Raw genomic sequence first — 26,348 nt, 5'->3', positions numbered from 1 at the left:
AGTCAAGTATTTCGCTGTAAAGGTCTCACGAGTGTAGCCGTACATCTTACAAAGCTGTGTTTCTCGGTGGCGAGCGATGAAATTATAAAATTTTACGCATTTTGTCCGAGCCAGTAGAAAAGTAACATCAAATATACAGCTCAATACGTTATTTACAAACAGAAAATGCACATAAAAACAAGGAATGAATGCATAAAATCCAAGACCACAGAAGAAATACTTCATCTCGACCACAGGTTTCGAGTGTGCAATCGGGTGTAACGAAATCGAAAGGTTTATATACCTGTGTGACGGTGCCTATTTATGAGTAGTGTTCAGCTTTAAGGAATAAAAGTACAAAGTATGGGTAAAAAAAATCACAGGTGCAAGGCATATAATGTTTATTTACAAAGACATATGTAGACATTTGGTTAGTTATACATTTCAGCAATGCATATTTTCATGTTTAAATTTTGCTTTTAAGCCATATTTTGTGACTCAATATTTTGCACTTTTTAAACAGGAAAGCAATTTTGTCTTCATTTTGACTACTTTCTATATGGAAGAGGGTCGATAATTATATCTACAATAGACAGCTCGTACTCGGAATCTTCTATAGCAAATTTAACTGGGACTCAGCAAAACTGGACAACCAAAAATATACAGATAAATGGAGGAAAATCTCTACATCAAGTAAGATATATTAATTTTTTTAGCTGATAGAAATTTATTTATAATCATCTTATTACAATTTCAACTTTTTCCGCAGAACCAATTTGCTAATTTCAATTAAACGTGGCACTAAATATTCCTTAGTAAAGGGACTTCAAGCCTGATTTAATAAAGTATCATTCCTGTTTCATAGGAGAGATAGTCATAATAGGCAATAATATTGAGGGGGCATTTCAAGAACCACTGTACCAGAAGATATTGAAAATCATGTGAAAGCTTCCTGATATTTGTTTCAAATTTGTCAAAATCATAACCCACTGGGGTAGGATTACATTGAAATACACAAGAGAATCTATAAAAATCTTCTTTAGAACATAAGGACCGTGAAAAAGCGTAATTATAAGCAAGCATCCCAAGCTAATGCCGATTCATCAATGCCCTCGGGACATAGGGCAAATTAAGGATAACAAGGTTTAACAGGGTAATATATTGTGAGACAACTTTTCAAAGATGTTCCCGTTGGCTGATTACAAATTTTTAAAATGATATCCCAAGAGCGTAATTCGGGGCCACAAAATTAGATCAATTTTAATATGGGAATGTATAAAATATTATTCTCGAAAATGGTTTTGTCCTCAAGTATTGAGATTCAATTCCATTTGTTTAACCCCCCCCAACCCCCCCCCCCCCTACTGGTAGGGTTGGGGTTGGGCCATTACAGAGGAATGTATAAGAATATATATATTTTATCAAATTCGTTTCTTAAGTAGCAGGTTCCCCAAATCGTATCAATATGCAACGATTCCCGAATGAAGTTTTGTGGATTCACTTTTTTTTTTTCAAATGTTGGTCCTTGTGATTTAAGGAGGGGAAATATCTGGGATCAAATATTACGTTATTTATTCAAAAACTCTACACGAGAAGAGGAAAACACTAGCTGTGGCCTTCAATTCGACATTTAGATATATCCACGATGTTTTATCAATTGAAAATTCTTATTTTCAATCGTATGTCGACTCGATATATCCCATTGAAAATAAAAGACACCACAGAGTTTGCAACATCTGCTTCATATTAAGATACTTTACTGACTATAGACAATAAAGGCCAATTAACAACTAAATTGTATGACAAACGAGATGAATTAAGCTTTTCCATCGTCAACTTTCCTAGTAGAAATATATTCCATTATCACCTGCTTATGGTGTTTATGTCTCCCAACTTATTCGCTACTCAAGAGCTTGCTCTGAGTACGATCAATTTTTAAAGCGAGGCAGGCTACTCACTGATAATTTCATCTTACAAGGATTTCAACAGCATCGTTTAAAGTCAGCATTTTATGGTCGTTACAATGAACCTTTTAACAAATGTAACCTATCATTGGGTCGTCCGTTTCCTACCAATTGTTAGGCCTTTGTTTTTGTACTGAATTGTTTACGGATAGATCCGTCTACCTAATCAATACATGAGGCTCAGGGTGGATGTGACAACAAGGGATGCTCACTTCTCCTAGGCCCCTGATCCCACCTCATGAAATTCCCAGGGGTCCATGTTTTATGCCTTCTTTACATATTTGTATTGTTTATTGATTTTTTGAGATCACTGTTCGTTATCTTAAGCTTTTACGCTAAAGTCGTTAACACTTTTCAAAAAAGGAAGACCAGTGTTAGTGATGATAATATTGAAACATATCCATGTTTTAGGTATCCAATTTATGATATTTAAGGTCATTGTGGAGCCACAATATTAGGTTAAAATTTTTATGTGAATAAAAAAGTGAATTTTTTTTAAAAAAAATCTTCCTCAGAAGAACAACATGTTTAATGTGACGTCGACTCAGCTTAAAATTGTTGTCCATGGGCCTTTTGGTGAATGACTGATTTTAACTTTTGAAACAGTTTGTATTCTTAATGGGAAATAACATTAATGTTTTTTTTACTATATAGATAAAGATAAAAATGGAAGAGAAGACTGCTATCGACAGAATTATTCTTACAGGGTCCAGTTGTGGTAAGAAAATAATCTTATAATGTTGTAAAATGTTATATTGAAATTATTAAAAAAGAAGCACAATCTGATCACAAAACAAACTGTTACATGCACATTTTATTTTACTTGGCAGTTTGTTCAGACTGGACATTTGGTCGAAACTGTGTCAAATGTGCCTGTGTCCGAATGCACACACAAACCTGTGATAAAACCACTGGGGCTTGTCACTGTAAAGCAGGATATACCGGAACTGCTTGTCAGTGCAATGATGATGGAAAACCTTGCCTCCATAGTAATTTTCTAAAAATGTTTGAATTTGCAACAAATTTTATTTTGCAGAAATTAATTTTTTTTCAATACATGTGCATTTTTAGAAAGGCTAAATTTAAATCAATCGGTTAAAGAAACAAAATTACTACATTACGTGATATGAATGTTTCTCCGTTAGATGTTAGATTGGTGAATGGAAACTCAACAAAAATGGGCAGAGTAGAAGTGGTCACTGAAGGTATATGGTCCACAGTCTGTGCCGAGAACTGGGATAATAGTGATGCAACAGTAGTCTGCAAGCAACTGGGACTCGGAAAGTCAGTTTATAATTTCTGAAGAAATTATATTTGGGCTTTTAAAAATAACTGATTTTGTTTATATTTATGGTATTCAAGTTTTGTTTTTGTGATAAGCTTAAAAATCATATTAACTGAATTTGAGTTTGGTATGTTTTTCATAGCTAGAGGAAAGTATTATTTGTTATTTGATATCGTAGTTATGGCATTGCAAAGACAAACGCTGCATTTGGAAAAGGAATTGGACCCATTTCTGTCAACAACGTTGCTTGTAAAGGAAATGAGATCAATTTGTTAGATTGTCCATTCACTCGAACTTCATGTGACCACACTGATGATGCAGGGGTAGTATGTGGTAGGTAGATTTTTAGCTTCCTACAATATATATTCTTAGTAGAATTTTAAATACTGATTAATCAACCCTTTCATTCATTTTTCCCCCTCTAATACTTTTCGAATATTTTCCTCAGCCAATACATCGAGTATAATCCGATTGCGAGATGGTACTAACAGGACAAATGGTCGTCTAGAGATCAAACTTGATGAAAATGATTCCTGGGGTACGGTTTGTGACGACATGTTTGGAAAAGCGGATGCAAGAGTAGCATGTCGACAGTTAGGTCTACCCACGTAAGTAGAAATTAGCCCTTATGTAAATGGTTTAGATTTGCTGAGACATCGGATGCTCATTGAGCTATGTTTCCTTTCGAATTATAATTAAGCCATATATTTTTCTCTCTCTTTCTCTCACTCGCTGCCCTCTAATTTCTAACTAGAATCAATTGAGAAATATAACGAGTTGAATAAAAACGTAAACGGCGAAAAAATTGTTTTGTCAAAGACCAATGACAGTTACATGTAACAAACAATTAGATCATTTACTATTGAAATTTTTTTTCGTCGGTTAAAAATCTCCTCCTCATGTTGTTAACTGATTACTTCACTGAAAAAGGGGCTCTTCTCTAAATTTAATTTATGCATTATCAAAAAATAACAATGTGAATATTTCGGTTTCTTTTACAAGAGAAAAAAAACTAATCATAATTTTTATGCTCCCTTCGGTCGTTTGGGTTGCAGGTTGGTCAGTCTCTAGACCAAGTGTTGTCCGCTCAATATCTTGAGAACTCTTTCCTTGACAGACATTTAACTTGGTACAAGGGTACACCTTGTAAAGTAAATGACCCATGTCGATTTTGAGGTCACAAGGTCAAAGGTCACCGATCAAATTGGGCAAAGGAATAAATTGACCGCTCAAAATCTTGAGAACCATTTGCTGGGCAGACATCAAACTAAGTACACTAGTTCCCCTGAGGAGAAGCTATAATGTGACAAGGTCAAGGTATAAGGTCAAACTACCCAAGACATAAACAGATTTAGCTACTTCAATATATTTAGAACCCTATCTGATAGACAACAGACTTATTAGTTGTTACAATGGTTCCACTCAAGAAGTAAGTATATTTTACCGAGGAAAAAGTCCTAGTATGTACAGTGTGTGTTGATTTAATATACATACTGAAAGGAAGAAGAAACGCATATTTTTATCAATCTACTACAATTGCGTCTAATCGTGATTAAAATAGCTTTTGAATTATAATGTCTAGAAACGGATATGCGATAGAAAATCACTCAACCATGACTCTGGCGTGCTCGACATAAGCACACGTAATTTGCCATTGAGCTTCGGGTTAAAAGTCATGTAACAGGAATTTTGTATGACTTGAACAAGTTTTTATCCCTTGTGATTTTTTTGAAAATGTCCAGTGTGAATTTGAACAGATTGATAGCATGGCTTATTGAAATTCTAAAAGGTCTTGTAATTGCCTTATTAAAACAAAGACACCATCAAAGTAAATTTGCTGAAAATTAAATGTGTTCCAATCTACTGTATAGCGGCTAAAATGCATGTTAGCAAAAAGAGTTAGGACCGTCCAAGAAGCGGACGTATTCAGAGGTCAACATGCATTCCGGACAGAGAGATCCGTTTAATTTTCCGACGGAACAGGTTTCAAACTGCAAGTTAAACTGCTAGAAATATTCCTAGAAGTCGCAATGCCAGAAAACGGTAAGCAATAGTATCATAGAGGCAGGTCTCAAAGCGTGCAGACCATTCTTTAGCAGACACGTTCCATATAAAAGGTACACACGTTGCTAGGGAATGCTGAGATTTCCATGTGACTAACAGCGTAAGGACAAATAATGGTCACCATTAAGTCCAGAATTGTCAATATTTGACAATTAAGGGAGGAAATAGATCGAGAAATTTGACTTCCAGATCCCATTTCAAACGCCACCCCATTGAGCTGAGGCAAGCACTTTAGGAGGAATAAAATCTCAGCCCTATTTGCGAATAAATATTTTATGCTCGAAATGATGCAAGCTGTTGTAAATGCGGTATGAAGACACAGATTGATTCAGCCTGGGTTCAAGCCCAGAGTGTCGTCTTGGAATTTATCATACACAGTATCTTATTTTCTTTACTACAGAACCTCAGTGATAAATTAGAGTGAATAATGAAAAAGATGAAGATAACGAACATTAATTGATCTGAACATAAATCTACAAACATTACAAATCTGTGAGCAGGGCATAAAACACAGACCCCTGGAAATTCCAGAGGTGGGATTAGGTGTCTAGGAGGAGTAAGCATCCTCTGTCCACCGGTCACATCCGACGAGCCCTATGTATTGATCAGGTAGACGGAATATTTCGTAGTCAAATTTAGTATAAAAAAGGGCCAAACAATTAGTCTAAAACAATTATATCAATTGGGTCTTAAATGACCCAATAATAGGTTATGTTTGCTAACAAGATTATCATAATGACCATAGAATTAGCGAAATGTCGACTTTAAATGAGGTCGTTGAAATCCCCGCGGCATCAAAATATCAGTCAGAAGTCTATCTCGATTAAATATTTCTGGCCATATCCTGAGATATTCATGATACTCAGATAACTGTCAAGGTCCGTGGAAGGTAGTTTGTTATAATATCTACTCCACTTTTAGCTTTCTTCATGCTACAATATCAAATCATCATGGGGGAAGGGGTTGTAATTATTGTATTTTAAAGCCATCTGTTTATATTCATACAAGAAAAGAATTCTGAATCATTTAATTACTTCAAACTTTTTTAATTGTTGCGGGTGCCTTACTTTATAAAAGTAGTGCAATATTTGTGTAATAAATTCACTCACTGTACATAAATTGGGTAATTGTCTTCATGGATTCACATTACTTTTTCATTTCAATTAAACATATGGATACATGTCCATGTATATAATAATTCATATCTCTATGCAAAAGGAGAAAAAATAATGTGATTTATTCATCTATTATATTTGGCCTTTTTTAGGAGAAATGTTCAGGCAAAAACATCTCCTTACCGTGGACAAGGATCAATTCCGATTCTTTTAAACAATGTTCAGTGCGACGGTGCTGAAGCCGCCATTCAATCGTGCACTGGAACAAAATATCCCTCTGACTGTGATCATAGTGAAGACGCTGGCATTTCTTGCTCAGATGGTATTCTTTTTCATACTTTTTGCGAACAAAGAGCTGATGTAAAGTTGCATGCACACCATTCATTCTTTATATTAAAAGTACAGTTTTATTTTCTTAGCATAAAATATAATTTATGTGATTATTTCTTTCCATGTTGTAGGGTTAAATACGAGAGAGAGAGAGAGAGAGAGAGAGAGAGAGAGAGAGGGAAAACAAATACAGTACACGGGGTTATTTTCACCCGTTATTTTTGCGCCCTTTTATACTTGAAACAATTTTGCACCATTTTAATTTCACCCAGTCACAGATTCAATACATTATACCTGTCTGTCTTCTTTGAATTTGCCCCGTCTTAAATTCTAGCTAAGGTGAAAAGGGGCAAAAATAAAACGGAGGCGAAAACTATCCCTGTATACAGTATATTATTTAACGTAAATAATCTCTTTTTCCAGACTGTCCGCCATTTACATATGGAAAAGAATGTGAAAACAGTTGTAATTGCAACCGTAGCAATTCCTTGTCATGTGACAAAGACACTGGGGAGTGCGAGTGTAAGAATGGATGGTCAGATGCCCGTTGCACGTGCGGACTACAAACGAAATGTGACGAAAACTCGCACTGTGTTGGGTTTAATTGTCTCTGTAATGATGGTTTTTTCACGAAACCATCCAACTGCTCAGGTTTAAAATTATTTTTATATTGTTTACTTCTGTAAAATGGATTGTACAACAAAAATCATTTATCATCAGTATTATTACTTTCTAGAGTGTATCTAGTCATTTCACTTAGCAATTGTACATTACTATACACCGCAAAGTATTGTTGGATCGGTATGGGAATCTGCAAAGTATATTTTAAGGACAAGACCCATTCTCCAAACAGAGACTAAATGTTTATTAGTATTCATTTTTTTTCTGTTGTAATATGTCGCGCCTTCATTTTTAAGCTTCTTTGAACCCGATAGCTAACTTTATAAAGACATTCTTACGTGTACATGATATTTATATATTTTTTTTTCAAAATTGGAAAATTTAGGTCGATTAGGTATAGTATTCATACTTAAGGGTTGGATTAATTTTGACAAAGCAATAATTAAAGTAATAATCTTTTACAAAATTTTCTTCTTTACTCTTAAACATTTCACTGTTTACAAGATTATGTGAATCAATCTGAATTTTATTATTAAGTTAATGTATAAGAATTGGCTCTGTCATGTACAGAAAACTGTTACCGCTCAGTGACTTCTTATAATTACTTAGTTTGCACACATTTTTTGCAGATGTTACGGATGTTTTGTACTCCTGTTCTTTTGAAACAGATTTTGATGCTTGCTTCATAAAAAATTATGGCGAAATGAAATGGAGGAAAGGCATCGTAAGTGTTTATAACAATTTTTTCATGGATTGTGATAAGTTTTACGGAATTTGAATCAAACTTTTCCTTTTATAGGATCGAACACGTAGTAGTAACACGGGCCCATACTCGGCGCGAGAGGGTAAACACTATGTGTATACAGAGGCGAACCTGCAATCCACCGGCGATAAAGGAATAATGGAAATTCCAGTTTCAAACCTAAATATTAGTAAGTGTTTTGGATTCTCTAGAGAAAGTTATGCAACGGATTTAAATGATAATTCCTCAAGTAAAACCAGGAAGAGACTCGGGAGGAAGTTTAGTTTATGGACAGTATATTGTCTCCAAACTCATTTTTTGTACAATGTACAATATAATCAGCAGAACGGTAATCATTCGGTAAAGTGTTCGCTCCCGAAACGGAAGGTAATTGTTTTTCACCCTTGTCACGACAAATTGAAGTCGATCAAAAATTGGTTAAAACTTTTCCTCCTATAATAAAGTAAGAGTTGAGTGGGTTTTTTTTTTTTAGATGAGACTAAAACCTTTGTTAAGATTGCTCAGTGGCTCTTAGTGCCGAGTAAATATCTAAACTTGAAAACCTTAACTGGCATTTCAAGTGAAAAAATCTCGCAAGAGAATTAAAAAAACAAGATTTAAGGAAACAAACAAACAGCCATGCCAATAATTTTCAGAGTCAGTCATTGTTTTCTAACATCATTTAAAAAGAGATCATTCGGTTTCTTTTTTAGCTCACCTGAGCCGAAGGCTCAAGTGAGCTTTTCTGATCACATTTTGTCCGTCGTCCGTCCGTCCGTCTGTCCGTCTGTCCGTCTGTCTGTCCGTCTGTCTGTCCGTCCGTCTGTAAACTTTTCACATTTTTGACTTCTTCTCAAGAACCACAGGGCCAATTTTGACCAAACTTGGTACAAAGCATCCTTGGGTAAAGGGGAATTTAAATTGTTAAAATGAAGGGCCAAGTCCCCTCACAAGGGGAGATAATCAAGAGAAGACAAAAATAGGGTGGGGTCATTAAAAAATCTTCTTCTCAAGAACCACAGGGCCAGTAAAGCTGAAACTTATATGGAAGCATCCTGGGGTAGTGTAGATTCTAAATTGTTCAAATCATGACCCCCGGGGGTAGGGCGGGGCCACAATGTGGAATCAATGTTTTACATAGAAATATATAGGAAAAATCTTTTAAAAATCTTCTTCTCAAGAACCACTGGGCCAGAAAAGCTGAAACTTATGTGGAAGCATCCTGGGATAGTGTAGATTCTAAATTGTAAAAATCATGACCCCCGGGGGTAGGGCGGGGCCACAATAGGGAATCCAAGTTTTACATTGAAATATATAGGAAAAATCTTTAAAAATCTTCTTCTCAAGAACCACTGGACCAGAAAAGCTGAAACTTAAGTGGAAGCATCCTGGGGTAGTGTAGATTCTAAATTGTAAAAATCATGACCCCCGGGGGTAGGGCGGGGCCACAATAGGGAATCCAAGTTTTACATTGAAATATATAGGAAAAATCTTTAAAAATCTTCTTCTCAAGAACCACTGGACCAGAAAAGCTGAAACTTATGTGGAAGCATCCTGGGGTAGTGTAGATTCTAAATTGTTCAAATCATGACCCCCGGGGGTAGGGCGGGGCCACAATAGGGAATCCAAGTTTTACATTGAAATATATAGGAAAAATCTTTAAAAATCTTCTTCTCAAGAACCACTGGGCCAGAAAAGCTGAAACTTAAGTGGAAGCATCCTGGGGTAGTGTAGATTCTAAATTGTTCAAATCATGACCCCCGGGGGTAGGGCGGGGCCACAATAGGGAATCCAAGTTTTACATTGAAATATAAAGAAAAAATCTTTAAAAATCTTCTTCTCAAGAACCACTGGACCAGAATAGCTGAAACTTATGTGGAAGCATCCTCAAGTAGTGTACACTCTAAATTGTTCAAATCATGACCCCCGGGGGTAGGGCGGGGCCACAATAGGGAATCCAAGTTTTACATTGAAATATATAGGAAAAATCTTTAAAAATCTTCTTCTCAAGAACCACTGGACCAGAAAAGCTGAAACTTATGTGGAAGCATCCTTGGGTAGTGTAGATTCTAAATTGTTCAAATCATGACCCCCGGGGGTAGGGCGGGGCCACAATAGGGAATCCAAGTTTTACATTGAAATATATAGGAAAAATCTTTAAAAATCTTCTTCTCAAGAACCACTGGGCCAGAAAAGCTGAAACTTAAGTGGAAGCATCCTGGGGTAGTGTAGATTCTAAATTGTTCAAATCATGACCCCCGGGGGTAGGGCGGGGCCACAATAGGGAATCCAAGTTTTACATTGAAATATAAAGAAAAAATCTTTAAAAATCTTCTTCTCAAGAACCACTGGACCAGAATAGCTAAAACTTATGTGGAAGCATCCTCAAGTAGTGTACACTCTAAATTGTTCAAATCATGACCCCCGGGGGTAGGGCGGGGCCACAATAGGGAATCCAAGTTTTACATTGAAATATATAGGAAAAATCTTTTAAAATCTTCTTCTCAAGAACCACTGGACCAGAAAAGCTGAAACTTATGTGGAAGCATCCTCAAGTAGTGTACACTCTAAATTGTTCAAATCATGACCCAGGGGATAGGGTGGGGCCACAATAGGGGGAATCCCAAGTTTTACATTGAAATATATAGGAAAAATCTTTAAAAATCTTCTTCTCAAGAATCACTGGACCAGAAAAGCTGAAACTTATGTGGAAGCATCCTCAAGTAGTGTACACTCTAAATTGTTCAAATCATGACCCAGGGGATAGGGCGGGGCCACAATAGGGGGAATCCCAAGTTTTACATTGAAATATATAGGAAAAATCTTTAAAAATCTTCTCAAGAACCACTGGACCAGAAAAACTGAAACTTATGTGGAAGCATCCTTGGGTAGTGTAGATTCTAAATTGTTCAAATCATGGCCCCTGGGGGGAGGGTGGGGCCAATAGGTATTACAAGGGGGGAGTCTGGTAATGAACAGCATGGCCAAAGTTACTCAGGTGAGCGATGTGGCCCATGGGCATCTTGTTTTTATTTTGCTATGTTATTCTAATATAACTTCAGGTTTCTCCATTTTACTGTTGCGGCCCCGACACATTAAAATGTTCCCCGCTTCTGTAACAATTTAAATTTTATGCGTGCAACGCAGTAAAATTTTGCGCCACAGTAAGATCTGAGACGATCAAAATATCAGGAAAATGAATTTCCTCTAATTGAAATTCAATGAATCTAATCTAGTTATCTTTTTACAATTTTCAATGCAGAGCACGTAGTTTACTCTTAATTAAAGGCATCCCCGTAAAAGTATTTTATTATTCTGAAGTTTTTTAAATAAAAAAAACGATCAAATGACAAAAATCACGAAAAAAATATTTGTAACGATGGTAAATAGATGGTAAGATGGTAAATACTTCGATTGTATGACACACTAGAATTACCTCTGCTCTCCACTGTATGTTTAAGGTCAGATGACACTTTCCTCAATTATTTTTCCAAGAATATGTCTTATAAGCATTGCTACTTTAACAAGTTTCCTCACAAAAAATTAAGGTGCCTCACCAGGCATTTGTGCAAGATACCAGAGGATGTTATTTAATGTATAATCTTTTTGGAAATCACTAATATTGCCCATATAAAATTTTTTTGGTGTCTTTATCTACTTAATTAGACATTTTGAAAACAATGTAAAAATCATAAAATAATGATAACTATGATAAACTTGTTGTAAATAACGAAGAAATACAAAACAGATATTCGAGCAACGTGTCGTCAGACCTTAAATAAAAAAACTTGAAATCGCAAATTTGATCGCTGCGAATACCGCGAATATTTGAGCATTGTGCAAAGTTTGCGATACAGTAAAAATTTAAATGATGGAGAACCCTGTATAAGTACAATGTATAATGTTTTATTTATTAGCTTTGAAATACTTTGGGTCCCCTTGCATAACCTATGAAATAACATGTATATCATCCCAAGTATATATTTCGTTTACCAGCTTAATATCTCTAGTGTCTCTATAAATGACCTATCAAATTATATCATTTTTAAAAGAAATCAATCCTTAATTTCTACGCTTCCTGAATTCATACAAAACAAACATGGTGATCTTCAAGTCTGAATAAACATATTCAGGAGTACAGGGCGGTACACGCACATTTGTATGGTATATCTGATAAGAAGTATTTTCGCCAATCTTGATTTTTTTATCGTTATTTTTGAGAAGAAAAAAAACAAGTCGATAAATGCAAAAAATGGCTTATCCAAACTGGAAAACTGAAGCGGATTAATGTAACTATAGTGAAAATAAAATAAAACGAGGCCCCAATCATTTTACTATCGCGTAGAAAACTTTTTCACTGTGGCACTCCTACGCAATAAAAAGATTTGTAAGGAGCAACGTTTATCTTGTAATTGGTAACAGTAACAAATATAATTTTAACAGACATCTTTGTTGTCAATAACACATTCGAGCCAAAAAGGCTTTGTACCAGGAAGACTGGCACACTTTGAATTTCCGTGGAGATAATCGGTTCTTGATATATTTTTTGTATATGTGTCTTAATTATTCAGCATTTCATTTGTATGACTATTTTAGACTCACTCAGGTCTTTTTCATAATAATAATTTGAAAATGAAGGAGCAACGGTCAAAATTTTCCTTCTAAACGATGAAAATTAGAGGACGACTCGAAAATACTGAGATGCAGCACAGGAACTAGTGGAAAATATTCTTGAAATTAAATACCGTGCAACCCTGTTATAGTGTCTACCTGTATTAGCAACTTCCTGTCATATGCAACCGTTTATTTCCTCCTAGAGAATATTTCAATATATTTCAATATATTCTACCCTCATTTATCGACACCCTGTCTAACGCGACATGTATAACCAATTTTCATCCAAAGACAGTATAGGAAACTGAATTTAGCGTTTGATAACAAACGTAATAAAATATTTCGTTTACATATCATCTTTGACCCCACTTTGCAGAAACATTATTTTTAAGTGTGTGACTAGGTATCAAATAGAAAGTTATCGAAACGCGAAACATTTGAAATTATGAATTTACTTGAAATGGTTTTGAGAAGAATTGCTTACAGTTCATGTACATTTTTGCAAAAAATATATTAGCAAAATCTTATATAAAGATTGAAAAGAGCAATTTTGCAATAATAAATCTTTTAATTAGAGGGTAATTTATGTCTGTAATTGAAATTCACAAAATTACAAAAAAGTATGCTTAATTACATATTTCGTCTTTCCCAGATGGGAAGTGTTGATCATTTCCTTTATTAAGCATTTGTTCCACTATTATATATATGGTATCGTCAGCATAACTTTTATAACAATTACAGTAACAGTAATGAAGTGATTTCAATTCATTGCCAAATTTATTCATCATTTTTTATATGTTAGTAATCATATAAACCATTCTTTACCTTTTTTCAGCCACACATGCCTGCTTCCAATTTTACTTTCACATGAGAGGGGATGATATGGGTGATTTGAATATAACGGTGCAGGACACAAATTTTTCAGAAATTACTAGATGGTCAAAGTCGGGACATTATGGTTCCCGCTGGGACAAAGGCCATGTTTCTTTCCCATCCACTGCAGCTGTGGTATGTTTAGTAGAACAATGTTATAAAAATTACTGCATTTTTGTATTAAAATTGAAAAAAAATAAATTACTCAGGAGTTTAGGGATATAGATAAAGAGTTTTGTAGTTAGATATAGAAATTACTTTACGAGATGGAAAGAATTATTTAATATTTTCAAGAGTGCAAAACATTAGTTTAAAATAAAACTATGCCTCACGGGTGAAATGAATTCCATATCACTCTACAAAGTGACTGATCATGAGGACCTTTGAGCAGTGAGGGCTCCTTTTCGTGCTAGCACCTACTGCGGCATGGGACCTCGGTTTATAGGTATAATCCAAAGGACCGGTCTCCACGTCCCTCAGTGGGATTCAAATTCGCGACGTTAGGATTAACTCCTTACTCCGGGACGCTAGAGCAAACGTTCAAACCCCTTTCGCCATACGGACGACTGGTCGAATTCTTAAAAAACAAATGACTTAAAAATTGGTGGGAAACATATCACTCAAAATACAACCCAACGATGGGTTATTTTTGCAAACAAGGTTATAATAACGACCATAATATGGACGGAATAGTGACTTTATACGAGATAGTTTAAACCTTGTTACATTCACTTATTTCACCGTAGCCTGCCTCTGTGAAAAATTTGACCGTACCCAGGGGATGCTCTTTACTACTGAATCAGTTTCGGGATACATGCACATTTATATACACCAAATGCAGGTGATTATGGAATATAAATTTTTGAATAAGAAACGTTGACGATGGAAAAGCTGAAGCCAACCCATATAATATGAAGTTTAGTTTTTCGTTGGCCATTAAAGTATATTATCAGTTAGAAGCAGATGTGTTAGACAATGGTGTTCTTTATGCCGAATTCTCTAAAACTTAATACCAAAACTTCAATACCTTTATTGTGAATATCATGTTTATTTTTTTTTCAACAGTGTTATGTTTTTTTTCTTCTTCAGATAAATATAACTGGAATAAGAGGTGACGGCCATAATTCAGATTTAGCACTGGACGACTTCAAAATCTTTCAAGGACATTGTGGTAAGTGCTGTCAAACAGCTCATAGCTATATAGCTACAATTCAAGGGTACGACTTAATGATGCGAGCAATATATCTTTTACATTGTCAGGTAAATGATCATTTTCATGCTGTTTTGATTTTCAAATAAATGAATTAAATTATTTTACATGTCTTCAAGACTGCAATGAATGGAAATATGGATTGATGTGTGAAGAATCATGTGATTGCATAAGAAGAACATCTGAAGGGTGTAATAGTCAGACCGGAAGCTGTATTTGCCAGTCAGGATGGAGTGGGAAAACGTGTAATTGTAGGAGATCACCAGACAACTGTAACCCTGAATACTCTTATTGCAATGGAGACATGTGTTTATGTAAAGATGGCGTGTACGCTAACGGTGTTAATTGCTCTGGTAGGGGGACCGATAAATTTAAAATTTACAGTTCAATGTAATCAATAAAACCGTCACATCTTTAGATGTATATTTTTCATATATATGAATTGATTTTTTTTTTTTTTTTTTTTTTTGGAAATATATAATTTCTTGAAACCTTTAAATTGCTGCATAATCAGTGATATTCATTGTTTTCTAAAAAAAAAAGTAATTTTATAAAGTTTTGTATTGCGTTAAAAAATTGATTGAGCTATATAAATCAGGGATGGCAATTTGTAATCGGTTAACCAGTTACTCGGTCGGAACGATGGTAATCGGTTAAAAAATCTGTAATCGGTTAGTCGGAAAAAATTTTATATTTTTGTAAATTTGAATACAATTTCCCGAAAATTCTATTTAAAAAAATGAAATATTCTGAAATGTTACATGTAACATGTTCATCTATCTATTCAAGCGGATTCGGATATAATTAAGGCTATCCAAATTTACATCGCGTGGGGGTAATTGGTCACTTTTCGAGTCGTTAATTGCTGTTTAAACACATGTTGTTACATACCCTGTCCTGTGTTTATTTAATGATTTTAATTAAATGATCATTGACTACCGTGACCTGATTGTAAGGTGTATCTTACCTCTTCTGTCCTTTGAAGTTACCTTAAATTAATGAATTAATGAATTAAAAATTAATTCAGACTTAATTTAGATTATGGTGACAATGCAGAATGAACTTCCTTGACATCTTTTCTGAAAATTTTTAAAGCGTATGCAACTTCAGTTTAAAATTTAAATACAATATATGTAGTATTCTGATCATATATAAATATAAGCATAATATTCCTACATGAACATCTTTATAGTCTTACAGTTTACACTTTGGAGTTTAGCTATGTCGAGAATTTTTGATACGATTAACCGACTAATCGGTCGGAACGTTCTTGTGGTTAACCGATTGGCAATCCTGTTTTCGATTGCAATCCTTAATATAAATACAATAAATATTGATGTTACAAATGAAACTGTTGTAGGTATCGACGACATCATATATTTCTGTACATTTGCTATGGCAGACAGTGTCAGTCGATGCAACATTGAATTTTCGTCTATGCTTTGGGAGAATAAAAAGGTGGAGTCATATGCTTTTGCTAATAATAGTTAATATAGGACTAAACGTACTTTTTTGAGAATTTATGGATGTGTAAACTCATGCCTTTGTACTCACAGACTGAATAAAAGAACGTTTATTCTTTATAATTCCAATTACAAAATTTTAAAATTATTTCTCTTTGAAGCCTCCATACAATCCATTATTTCTGTACAGCGTAGGAATACTTTATGCCGCGATGTGAAAATGAAACGTAATCGAGATGAACATAGATAAAGTTGAACTTTAATTGTCAAAACATTAAATAAAATAAACTTATATAAACTCTTCGAATATTGCTGAAGTCAACAAATATGGTTAATACAAGTAGATTTCCAGAAGAATTCGTTCTTGACATTTAAGACAAACGCTTTTAAACAAAAGTAGCGTACAGACGACACCCTTGATTTGCTCTGGTTTGTTCAAAGACGAGACAGAATATAGGATATACTGCAGCAAGAGCTACGTTTCTCTTTCCTATCAGCGCTACCTAGAAAAGAGCTGATTTGTTTAGCATTAGGAACGGCGATAATATGCTATGACAGATTTTAATAAAAATTCACACTCGTGATCTGACAGTGACATAAACATACTGAGGATAATATTCCCGTCTGTCAGTCCTGTATATCCTCAGTTTTGTTTTTATTTAATTTCAAGTTTTAAGTTTCTGTTATCGTTTGGATAAAACAGATTAGAAGTAATGATTTGTTTCAAGTTTTTTTACGATAAAAGCTAGGTCAAGAAAGAAGTTCTGATTGAGAGATTTATCGATGTGTACACTTCTTGAAATAGTTTTCGTCCAATCAAAACAAAGGAAATCAATAAATAAAATTAAAATTGGAATTATACATGCAAATTTTCTTGTGCATAGACTTCTTCACAGATTCTTGAAATAAAAGTATCATTTTTCTATTTAAAATGAATTAATTAAAACAATCATATTTCTCAATTTTAAAGATCAAAATCTGTTCTTTGTAGGACAGTCCACAGCTGATAAATGATAGCCATCATCTGAACATCGGCAGTTATCTACGGACAAGGATCTCCCCTAAACGCACCATGTATTCATTCTCTCTCAAAAATGTAACTTTAAGTAAGTACAAATTCTCAATACGCTCTATTTAGGCTTAAAAATGTAACGTTTTGGAAGGTTAAAAATACTCATTTTGATCATTTGATACATACACCTGTAGAGAGAGACAGCTGTTTTCAACTGAGATATTTTACACGCGATCCAACAAAGCAAAGTCTACGAATTCAAGTGATAAGAGATGGGCGTTTGATAGGTAATAAGCTGTTTCAAGGAAGAGATTGGTCAACTGCCCGTGTCTCCATAAAGTCTTCACTGACTAAGGTACTTATATGTTTGAATACTGTCTCAAAGATAAATTAAAAATAAATGCTTTGAAGCTTGCTACTTGCTAATGAATGTTAATTAGGTATAATCATAAGACGTTTGCTAATGAATAAAAGGATAAGTTTTTTGTCTGTTTTTGTAGATTCTTGTCATAGTTTATGTCTACAACAATTTACCCGTGCTTATAGACGATATTATCATAACAGCTAAGACGTGTGGTAACATACTTTCTTCATGTTTTTAAATCAGGCATAATATCTTGATGACATATATATCATTTATTTTTTTGTCCCTTTGCTCATAGGTCTTCATCCTTCTTTTTCCCCTCTGATTAAGAACTTTAAATTTTCCTACTGTAAATGCCTGATAAGACATTTACTTTGTTATCCGGTTTTAATGTTTGCTTGGAAAATGTTATACATCAAGTACTCTGTTCATTAGTCTATGATTTCCACTTTCTTGACATCTCCGGATCCTTATTTGATCTTGATTAAAGAAAAGGTTTAATAAAGATAGACAAAAAAACTTCTTTTTCTAAATCAATTTATTAACTTTGTAAAGAATGGGGATGTCGATAAAGGAACATTTACTCGGTGCATTTCCTTATTCTAATCTAAAATGATAATTGTCCTTAAGCAAAACAACGATCACAAACAATTGTTCTTCCAACTCTGTATCTGGAAGATTTTCACTTTTTACAGGTGCTTGTCAACAATGGTACTATGGTTCGAATTGTGAGAAGATGTCAAAATGTAATCAAACAAATACTCTTTCATTTGACGCTAAAGATCATTGCAACTGCAAGCTAAATTGGTATGGTGAAAAATGTGATTGTTCCCAATCAGAAAACGATGCATGTATCAAACGGGGAGAGATCTGCACGGGAGGAGTTTGTTCTTGTGAGGACGGGTATATAAGAGCTGGCTTGGGTTGCAGAGGTATAGATGTCGTTTTTAATCGTCTGCATTTTAGTTTTATGTTGTCAATTCTCTGTTTTTTAAAATATTTTTTACAAAGTGAATTTGAAAGAGAGGGTCCCCTCTCTATAATTTGATATATATACATTCTATACTGGACAAAAAAAGTTTGGGATCATGATTTTGAATTGTTTTCCCAAAACAATTATAATATATTTTTTACATTATAGTTCAACCATACTTTCTTTAACATGTTATTGATAAGAAAATGCTACCTGTAGGGTCGTGCAAATCATGCCCAATTCATGCTTTACTGAATGCCGACACAGGGTGAAAAACAAAGTGATTCAGAGTATACACAAAGTTAACGAAATTGTTTATTTGAATACGTGTTTGAAGTTGTGGATATTTTTTGATGACCCTGTGACATTTCAAGGCATGAGATGTCACTTAATAATATACAGCGTTAAACACTTTAATTACTTTTTTCTCAACAGATATTGATGAATGCAAATCTTTATGCAGAGGCTCTCTGCAAACATGTGAAAATATGAACGGATCGTACTCGTGTGTTTGTAAAAAGGGCACTTTTGGTGATGGCACTATTTGCTCAGGTAACGCCTTTTGTTGGAAATTTCTATTGCAATTAGGTAGCAGATCCTTTGTCCATATAACCCCAAGGCTTCAAGGTTTTTTGGCCAAAGGCTCGGGTGAACTTTTTTGATCTTTCAAAAATCTTCTTTTCAAGAACTACTGGGGCAGAGAGGATGAAACTTACACGAAAGCTTTATGATTCAAATTTGTTCAAATTATGTCCCGAGGTGGAAGGATAGGACGAAACTGGATCATATTTATACATAAGAATATAAAGGAAATATCTTTAAAAAAAAATTCTCAAGAACAGTAAAGTCATGATTAGTTATATAAGTTAAATCAATATAGAAGTATTTTCAGATTGTGAATGGACGGGGCCACAACACATGCGCTCATCAAGGTACATCTTCAAAAACATTCATGGTGCAAAATGGCTGACTTCTTATGCCTTCATTATACATTGAATAGTTTAAATATTTTTCTCGAAAACAGCAAAGCCGTGTTTAGTCGTATTAATACAGAAGCATCCTGAAGTACTGATCTAGTGTAGATTCGAGATTGTTCAAATCATAAACCCTACGTATAGGGTTGGGACACAAAAGGAATCAAATTTATACATAGGAATAATTATGAAATATCTGTCAAAATATCTTTCTCAAGAACTTTACGTAAAACCATGATTAGTTTATTATTTCAAAAGCATTCTCATGTAAAGTAGATTCATGTTTGTTCAAATAATGTCTCTAGGTGATATGGAGGCACAATAGGGGATCAATGTTATTCAAATGAATATATAGAAAAACCTTTAAAATCTTCTTCTCTAGAACAGTAAGGTCCTAAATAGTCGTATCCTCAGGTAGTGTAGATTTAAATGTGTTCAAAACATGTCCCCAAGGGCTAGGATGGGGCAACAATAGAATATCAATCTTTTACACCTATCTATATATGTAAAAGCTGATTTATCACAAAAATATTGCAGCATCCTCACTTTGTGTATTAAAGATTCAAGTTCGTTCTAATCATCCCCTACCCTGGGTAGTTGTTGATCACTTACTCGGTTAAGGCTTAGCTTTTCAATAGTGAACTGCTATCTTTTTTAGAAGCCGAAATGCTCAAGTGAGCGAAGTGGCTGATGGCCCTATTGTTTATCATTATTGTAAATTATTTAAATAAATAATTTTTGTTGAAAAAAGAAGATATTTTAAATATCTATTAATAGCGTTAAATTGATAAGGGGCTCATAATAATTACACAAGACAAAAGTGGAGGATAAAGTTCAATATAAATTTTTTTTAACAAGTTTTGTTTTCAAATGCCCCATGTTTTTAGGAATATGATTCTTAAGAACATTAATAGTTGTGTTAGAGATGGATAAATTAACGTATTGTAACCTGTGTTATATGCCCTTGTAAAATATTTGTTTTGTTTATAGATCTTTTTACATCGATTACTGTTCGTTTTCTTTACCTTTTTCATTTTTTTGAATTTCAGAGCAGTTAATGTCTCTAATTTCCGCCTGTATACCTCATGTATTTTATTTCTAGAGTTCGGTAAGAATAAAACCCTTATCTTAGCATTATTATTCAACGATATCGTATTTCATAAATATTTCAGAATCCACACTTGCCATTATAAATGGGTCCACATCAATGGATGGAACTCTACTGATGTGGCGAGACAATGTTTGGGGTGCAGTTTGTCAGTCCTTTGATCTATTTACAGCCATGCTAGCTTGCAATACACTTTTTGATAACATGTAAGTTGCAGAGTGAAAACTGTACATAATTTATTTATATATCATATTTTCTAGGAGCACAACATTTTAAAAATCTTTTATATATTTTCATATCTTGCTATAAAGCTCCTTTCAGATTGATGTCAGTATCTGTATTCTTCGTTAATTCTTATTCATATCTGACCTTAGTCATGGTGTTCAACTTCCTCAAAAGGGAGGTTACAATTCGCCAAATGGAGTCACATACACCTCTTTTGTTTGTGATAAAAAAGGTAAAGGATTTGACCTTACAAAATGCAATGTCTCCATTGATCCCTGTGAGACGGAGAAGGATGCGACGCACCTATCATGTGGTGGTGAGTACATTTATGAAATATACGGATACATATTATACTGTCAACAAAATGCCACTATTTTCTGTACAGAAAGGATGCTAACAACTGATAATACTAAAATTGTTCATTCTTCATAAAGACATGATTGGCAACCAAAAGTAAAATACCTTTTAAATCTAATGATCTATTAACTCTTTAAAAACATTGTAGAGAATAAGTTTGTACTGACGTTTTTCATACTAATTGTTAGGCCATTATTTACACAATGAATTGTCGACGGATTTTTCCGTTATTTGTACAAGCTTGTTTCTTTAAAATTATAATCTTTCAGTAAATAATTATAGGGAAAATATTAATATCTCATTTGTCCATGGCATCACAATGTTTTATTTATTTATTATTTATGTTTTAGAAAAATCGCTTTTGACTTGTAACTATTCAATTTATACTTTACATTTTTATATCAGTTTGTGGTGGAGTATATACATCTCGGGTTGGACTTGTAGAACCTCCTTTACAACTCCCAGCAAACACATTGTGCTTATTTTTGTTGGCTCCATACAACTCAAAAATGATCAATGCAACATTCATTTCTTTCTCAATGAATTCAAATGATCAAACTCAAGGGAATCAAGATCCATCTATCAAATGTGACGACACCTATCTCGAGGTATGAATGCATGAGGATTCGTCTAGTTATTTCTCTACATTTTTAGCCAAATCTAAGTAATGATAGTGGCCTTGATCTTTTAATACAAGTGTATATTACTAGATCCCTTTTTACTGATTTTTTCTTAAAAATAGATTTTTGATGGCTCAGATATAGAATCACCATTGGTTGGACGATACTGTGGCAGTCGACCTCGATTCACAGTCACTTCTACAGGAAATACCTTATATCTTATTTATAAAACATCTAGCAATACCTTCACACGAGATTTCCATATTATCTACGAAGCAGAGAAGAAAGTAGAAAACCGTAAGTATATCTATCATTTCTGACAAATTAGAAATACCTTTGAAATAAACTGCATTAATGCAGTTCTCAAGTGGTTACTTCTATATTGTTAAAGGATTTTATTTTTAACTTCATATTTAATTGGCCTTCATTTATCAATGGTTTAGGGTCGCCCGCGTGGCGCAGTGGTTAGAGCGTTCGCTCTAGAGTCGCGGCGTAAGGAGTTGATCCTTACGTCGCGGGTTCGAATCCCACTGTGGGACGTGAAGACCGGTCCTTCAGATGAGACCGTATAAACCAAGGTCCCGTGTCGCAGTAGGTGCTGGCACGAAAAAGATCCCTCGCTGCTCAATGGCCGTAAGTGCCGAGTATAGGACAAAATTTGCAGCTTTCCACCGGCAAGTGGTGGCGTCTCCATATGAGTGAAAAATTCTCTAGAGGGACGTTAAACAACATACAAACAAAAAACAAAATCAATGGTTTAGGTCTTTAAATTGTTTTCCTTTAATCCCTTATGAGCCATCATTTCTTTGCATCTTTTTGTTACTGCAGATCACGCATTGGGTGGGGTAGACGGTCATTCTGCGCAGTGTGTGCCAAACAACGCATCCTGTATCAACAACAAATATACCTGCTATAGAGATCGCTACGTATGTGATAGCCCCTGGGGTTTAGAAAGTAAGTATTTCCCCCATTCCATCTATAGAAAATGTTGAAGAAGAATATCTTGATGAATGCATTAATCAATAAAAGATGAAAGAAATGTCCCTCTACAAAGTATCATTTTTCTATCAGTATTGAAAATTGCATAGTTTTTGTTGTAGAAATCAGAGTATGAAAAACTGATATATTTACAAAAGTATTTATGATTGTGATATTCAAATTATTTATGTTTCATAAATATTATTCTAAAGCACATGATCATAAAAAGAGAACTAATTTAAGGCAGTTGGTCAGCAAAACAGCTTAGTTTCATTTCGGATTTGTTCGACATTTTAATCTTTACTACGAAATCGCGTACTGCCATATTCAAACGGTCATCTGTCAGTGTGACTGCCAACCATATCTAAAGAGGATTACAAAACCAGAGTATCGGGGAAAAAAATCGTCAACGCCAACTGTGTGGTATATTGTATGAGGCATGTTCTTTCTGAAAACCTGAAACTCTCTTTTTCTTTGTCCGTATATGCACGCAAATGCCAAATGCATGGTTTTGTGATGCAATCTGACACTGACTCTAATGAGCAGAATTGTACATTAAATATTCTGAATTATCTTTCGTTACAAATTAAGCATTAAGAATTTACAGTAAACTTGTAACACATATCACGAGTTTCCATTTCCTTCATGGCATGTAAAAAAAAGTTTGCCCTTACTGTCCATGGTCTCAGGTCTGTTCTCAATGCTTTCATTTTTTTCTCTGTGATCGAGAAAATTTTTGTTTTTAGATAATTTTCGTTTCTTATCGATATAAATATATGCTCGTTTAATTCATCCGTTTTGCTGTTTTTTTTTTATTCACTGAATGTTGAACCTTTGCTTTCCTATTCAGTTATTGATCTAGGTACCGGTAAGTGTCCATTTTTAAGAACACTTACTTATAAGATCTAATTAGATCTTGATTCACTGTCTTTTCTGAAATAAATATCTTATTATTTTTTTTATTTATTATCAAATCATCTAGGAATACATTCCATTTGAATTTCCGGATAATCTGCAAAACCAGCATGGACCATCGTAAGTAAAAAAAAAAATAATCCAAGTACTTACCGTAACTGAAATGATTACTTTTATGTTGACTGGGTTTTGTATTTGAACTAGATAATTACCCTTTATGTAACAAAGTATGAAGTTTTAGATTTAAGGTTCATTTTTTAAAATTTTACAATATTTTTCTTACATATTACTGTTCACAGAATTACTTTGTGCATAATTAATGAAGAATGCTTCATGTATCGACATTACACGTACTTGTCACATGAATTACTACATGTTTTATAGCGCCACTTGTTTTGAAAGTTAGGTTTTTTAACTTCATCCAAAATTAGGTTTCGGGTCTATAAATTACAATAAATGCCTTATAATTCGCATCCCGTATGGATTTGCCATATTAAAGAGTAATTGCTCATACCCTATATACTCAAGAACTACTTAAGGAAAATAATACAAGCAAAACAATGATGCCTGGCCGGGGTAGATATTTTTGGACCTATTTTGGTTGTAAATGATGGAATATCGAATTTCTAAATTATTAAAAAATTGTAAATTTTCTTTGATGTTACAGTTTTATCATTCTGCAATCTTCTTTTAAATCTTTGCAGTATTTTATCACTCTGTGTGAAATTTAAAAAAAACAAAAACTTTGCAGTTATACATTCGTGTTATGTAAATATGAGTAAGGTTGTTAATTTCTTTAATTTCAATTAATTTTTTTTTTTGTATCATCTGTCTTTATTTAGAAGTGATTTAAATCTTGCCAAATCTCCATTGACATGTATACATCAAATTTTATAATTCCGTCTTTAATCATATTAATGAACTAAATTATTTTAAATCTAATAAAAAAAATCCAAGCAAATCTAATACATTTTCGTTTCAGTATAGAAAAAAAAACTTCACTTTAGTTCAAATTGTTCTCTTTATTTGACGTTCTTTGTAAATGACACGGATTGAAGTTTTTATTATGTTTTATCTCATTTATTTCTTTTAAATAATAATCCTCTAATGCATGCAGGAAAAGCAAAACCCTTTACTGTACATTTCAATTCGAGAGAAGGATAATAAAGTGGGCTACTTTTCAATTTTAGATTACATGTTTCTGTTTTACTTTTCAATCAAATTCTTTTCAAAATAAGGATTTAAAGAAGTTCAGTTTCACTTAATATTCATTCAAACCTTTAAAATAAATAAGGACGTAAGAAATTTTAATACAAATATATCTTTATTTACAGACACATTACCATTTCTTGTTTAACCGAGTAGATTTTATTGAATATAAGAAAAGTACGCCACTTACTATGTCTGATGTCATTCCTTCGAAAGAGAAAGGTAATTTAAACGGTTGTTTCTAGACATTCCATTGACATTTCTTTTGTACTAAGCTTGAAACAGCAAGTTAAACAAAATATACCAATACCCGATAAATATCAGTATTAGCAAAGGGTTTTTTTGTAATTTATTTATGACATAAGGAACAAGTTGTAAACTGCATCTAAGTGCATGATATATTGTTGTAAGTAAAAATAACGTAGCTGCAAACAAAAACTAAAAGAGCATTCGATATATTTTGAAGTATTGAATTCCTTATGTTGATTTTAACAAAAAAGATAATATTATTGTATTGAAGATGCATTTTAGTAAATTTTGAATTTATATCAGTGTAGAACTAAACACTGTTTGATTTTAATTCCTGTGGTTCTGGAGAATTTTGAAAAAAAAAATGTTGTGTTGATTGTTATATACTAATTATGTTTTATTTCCTTTGCAGTAGCTGGACTATTCGATCTATTTCCTACTGACAAAACCATTCCTTTATCTATCAAAGATGTTTTAAAAACTAAACTCTAGACCATTGTCCAAAATCTGCGGAATTCAAGCGTTTGCTAGACTTAGTGAATGGATAAAATTCTTTATGAATACAACATCATAATTATCTTGTTTAAATATTCAAATACAAAAAAAAATTATCATTAATATATTTTATGTATAAATACATGAAATATTTTCAAAAACCTTTAAACATACATGTTGTCTAGTTAAATTAAAACTTATAGGCAGGGCATCATTAGTTTTTGTTTGTTTGTTTTGTCAAATCGGAAGAAGAGTTAACACGGACCTCTAAAAAATCAGGGATAAGGGACAGGTGCCATGGAGGAGTAAGCATCCCCTATCGACCGGTCACACCCGCCAAATGCTTCTTGTCATGATTTGGCAAATTGAAAAATTTATAGACAAATATGCTTTTTGATGATTGTAGTTATATAGATTATTAAGAAGAGTTTTTTTGCTCAGATCAATTGTATGTAAAAGTTAAAAATAACAAACAGTGATCGATCTTAAAAAATCCATAAACAATACAAATATGTGAAGAGGGCATCAAACACGGACCCCTGGAAAGTCTAGAGGTGGGATCAGGTGCCTAGGAGGAGTAAACGTCCCCTGTCGACTGGTATGAAATAT

The 26,348-nt window shown here is 33.7% G+C and overlaps 2 protein-coding genes across 2 annotated transcripts; both read left to right on the top strand.

Annotated features, from left to right (window-relative positions):
• Nucleotides 1–589: 589 nt before the first annotated feature.
• LOC133175694 (multiple epidermal growth factor-like domains protein 10) lies at nt 590–16,288 on the top strand. The gene is made up of 14 exons (XM_061310804.1): nt 590–672; nt 2,598–2,661; nt 2,774–2,932; nt 3,089–3,227; nt 3,407–3,561; nt 3,677–3,836; nt 6,560–6,729; nt 7,161–7,388; nt 7,988–8,082; nt 8,158–8,290; nt 13,550–13,722; nt 14,677–14,758; nt 14,917–15,150; nt 16,158–16,288. Exons 2-14 carry the CDS (start codon nt 2,610–2,612, stop codon nt 16,286–16,288), a joined length of 1,911 nt encoding a protein of 636 aa, XP_061166788.1. The 5' UTR covers nt 590–672; nt 2,598–2,609.
• A 951-nt stretch (nt 16,289–17,239) lies between these two features.
• LOC133175693 (bone morphogenetic protein 1-like) lies at nt 17,240–23,007 on the top strand. Its single transcript, XM_061310802.1, has 11 exons — nt 17,240–17,366; nt 17,467–17,627; nt 17,773–17,848; nt 18,332–18,568; nt 19,045–19,161; nt 20,756–20,897; nt 21,066–21,232; nt 21,679–21,881; nt 22,016–22,190; nt 22,722–22,847; nt 22,994–23,007. The coding sequence occupies exons 1-11, from the start codon at nt 17,333–17,335 to the stop codon at nt 23,005–23,007; spliced, it is 1,452 nt and encodes a 483-aa protein (XP_061166786.1). The 5' UTR covers nt 17,240–17,332.
• The last annotated feature ends 3,341 nt before the right edge of the window (nt 23,008–26,348 follow it).

Source organism: Saccostrea echinata, unplaced genomic scaffold, assembly GCF_033153115.1.
Source record: "Saccostrea echinata isolate AGI-Se365-2 ecotype Australia unplaced genomic scaffold, CSIRO_AGI_Sech_v1 ptg000064l, whole genome shotgun sequence".
NCBI lineage: Eukaryota > Metazoa > Mollusca > Bivalvia > Ostreida > Ostreidae > Saccostrea > Saccostrea echinata.
The sequence above is the reverse complement of the archived record's forward strand: the minus strand, read 5'-3'. Positions and strand labels throughout refer to the sequence as shown.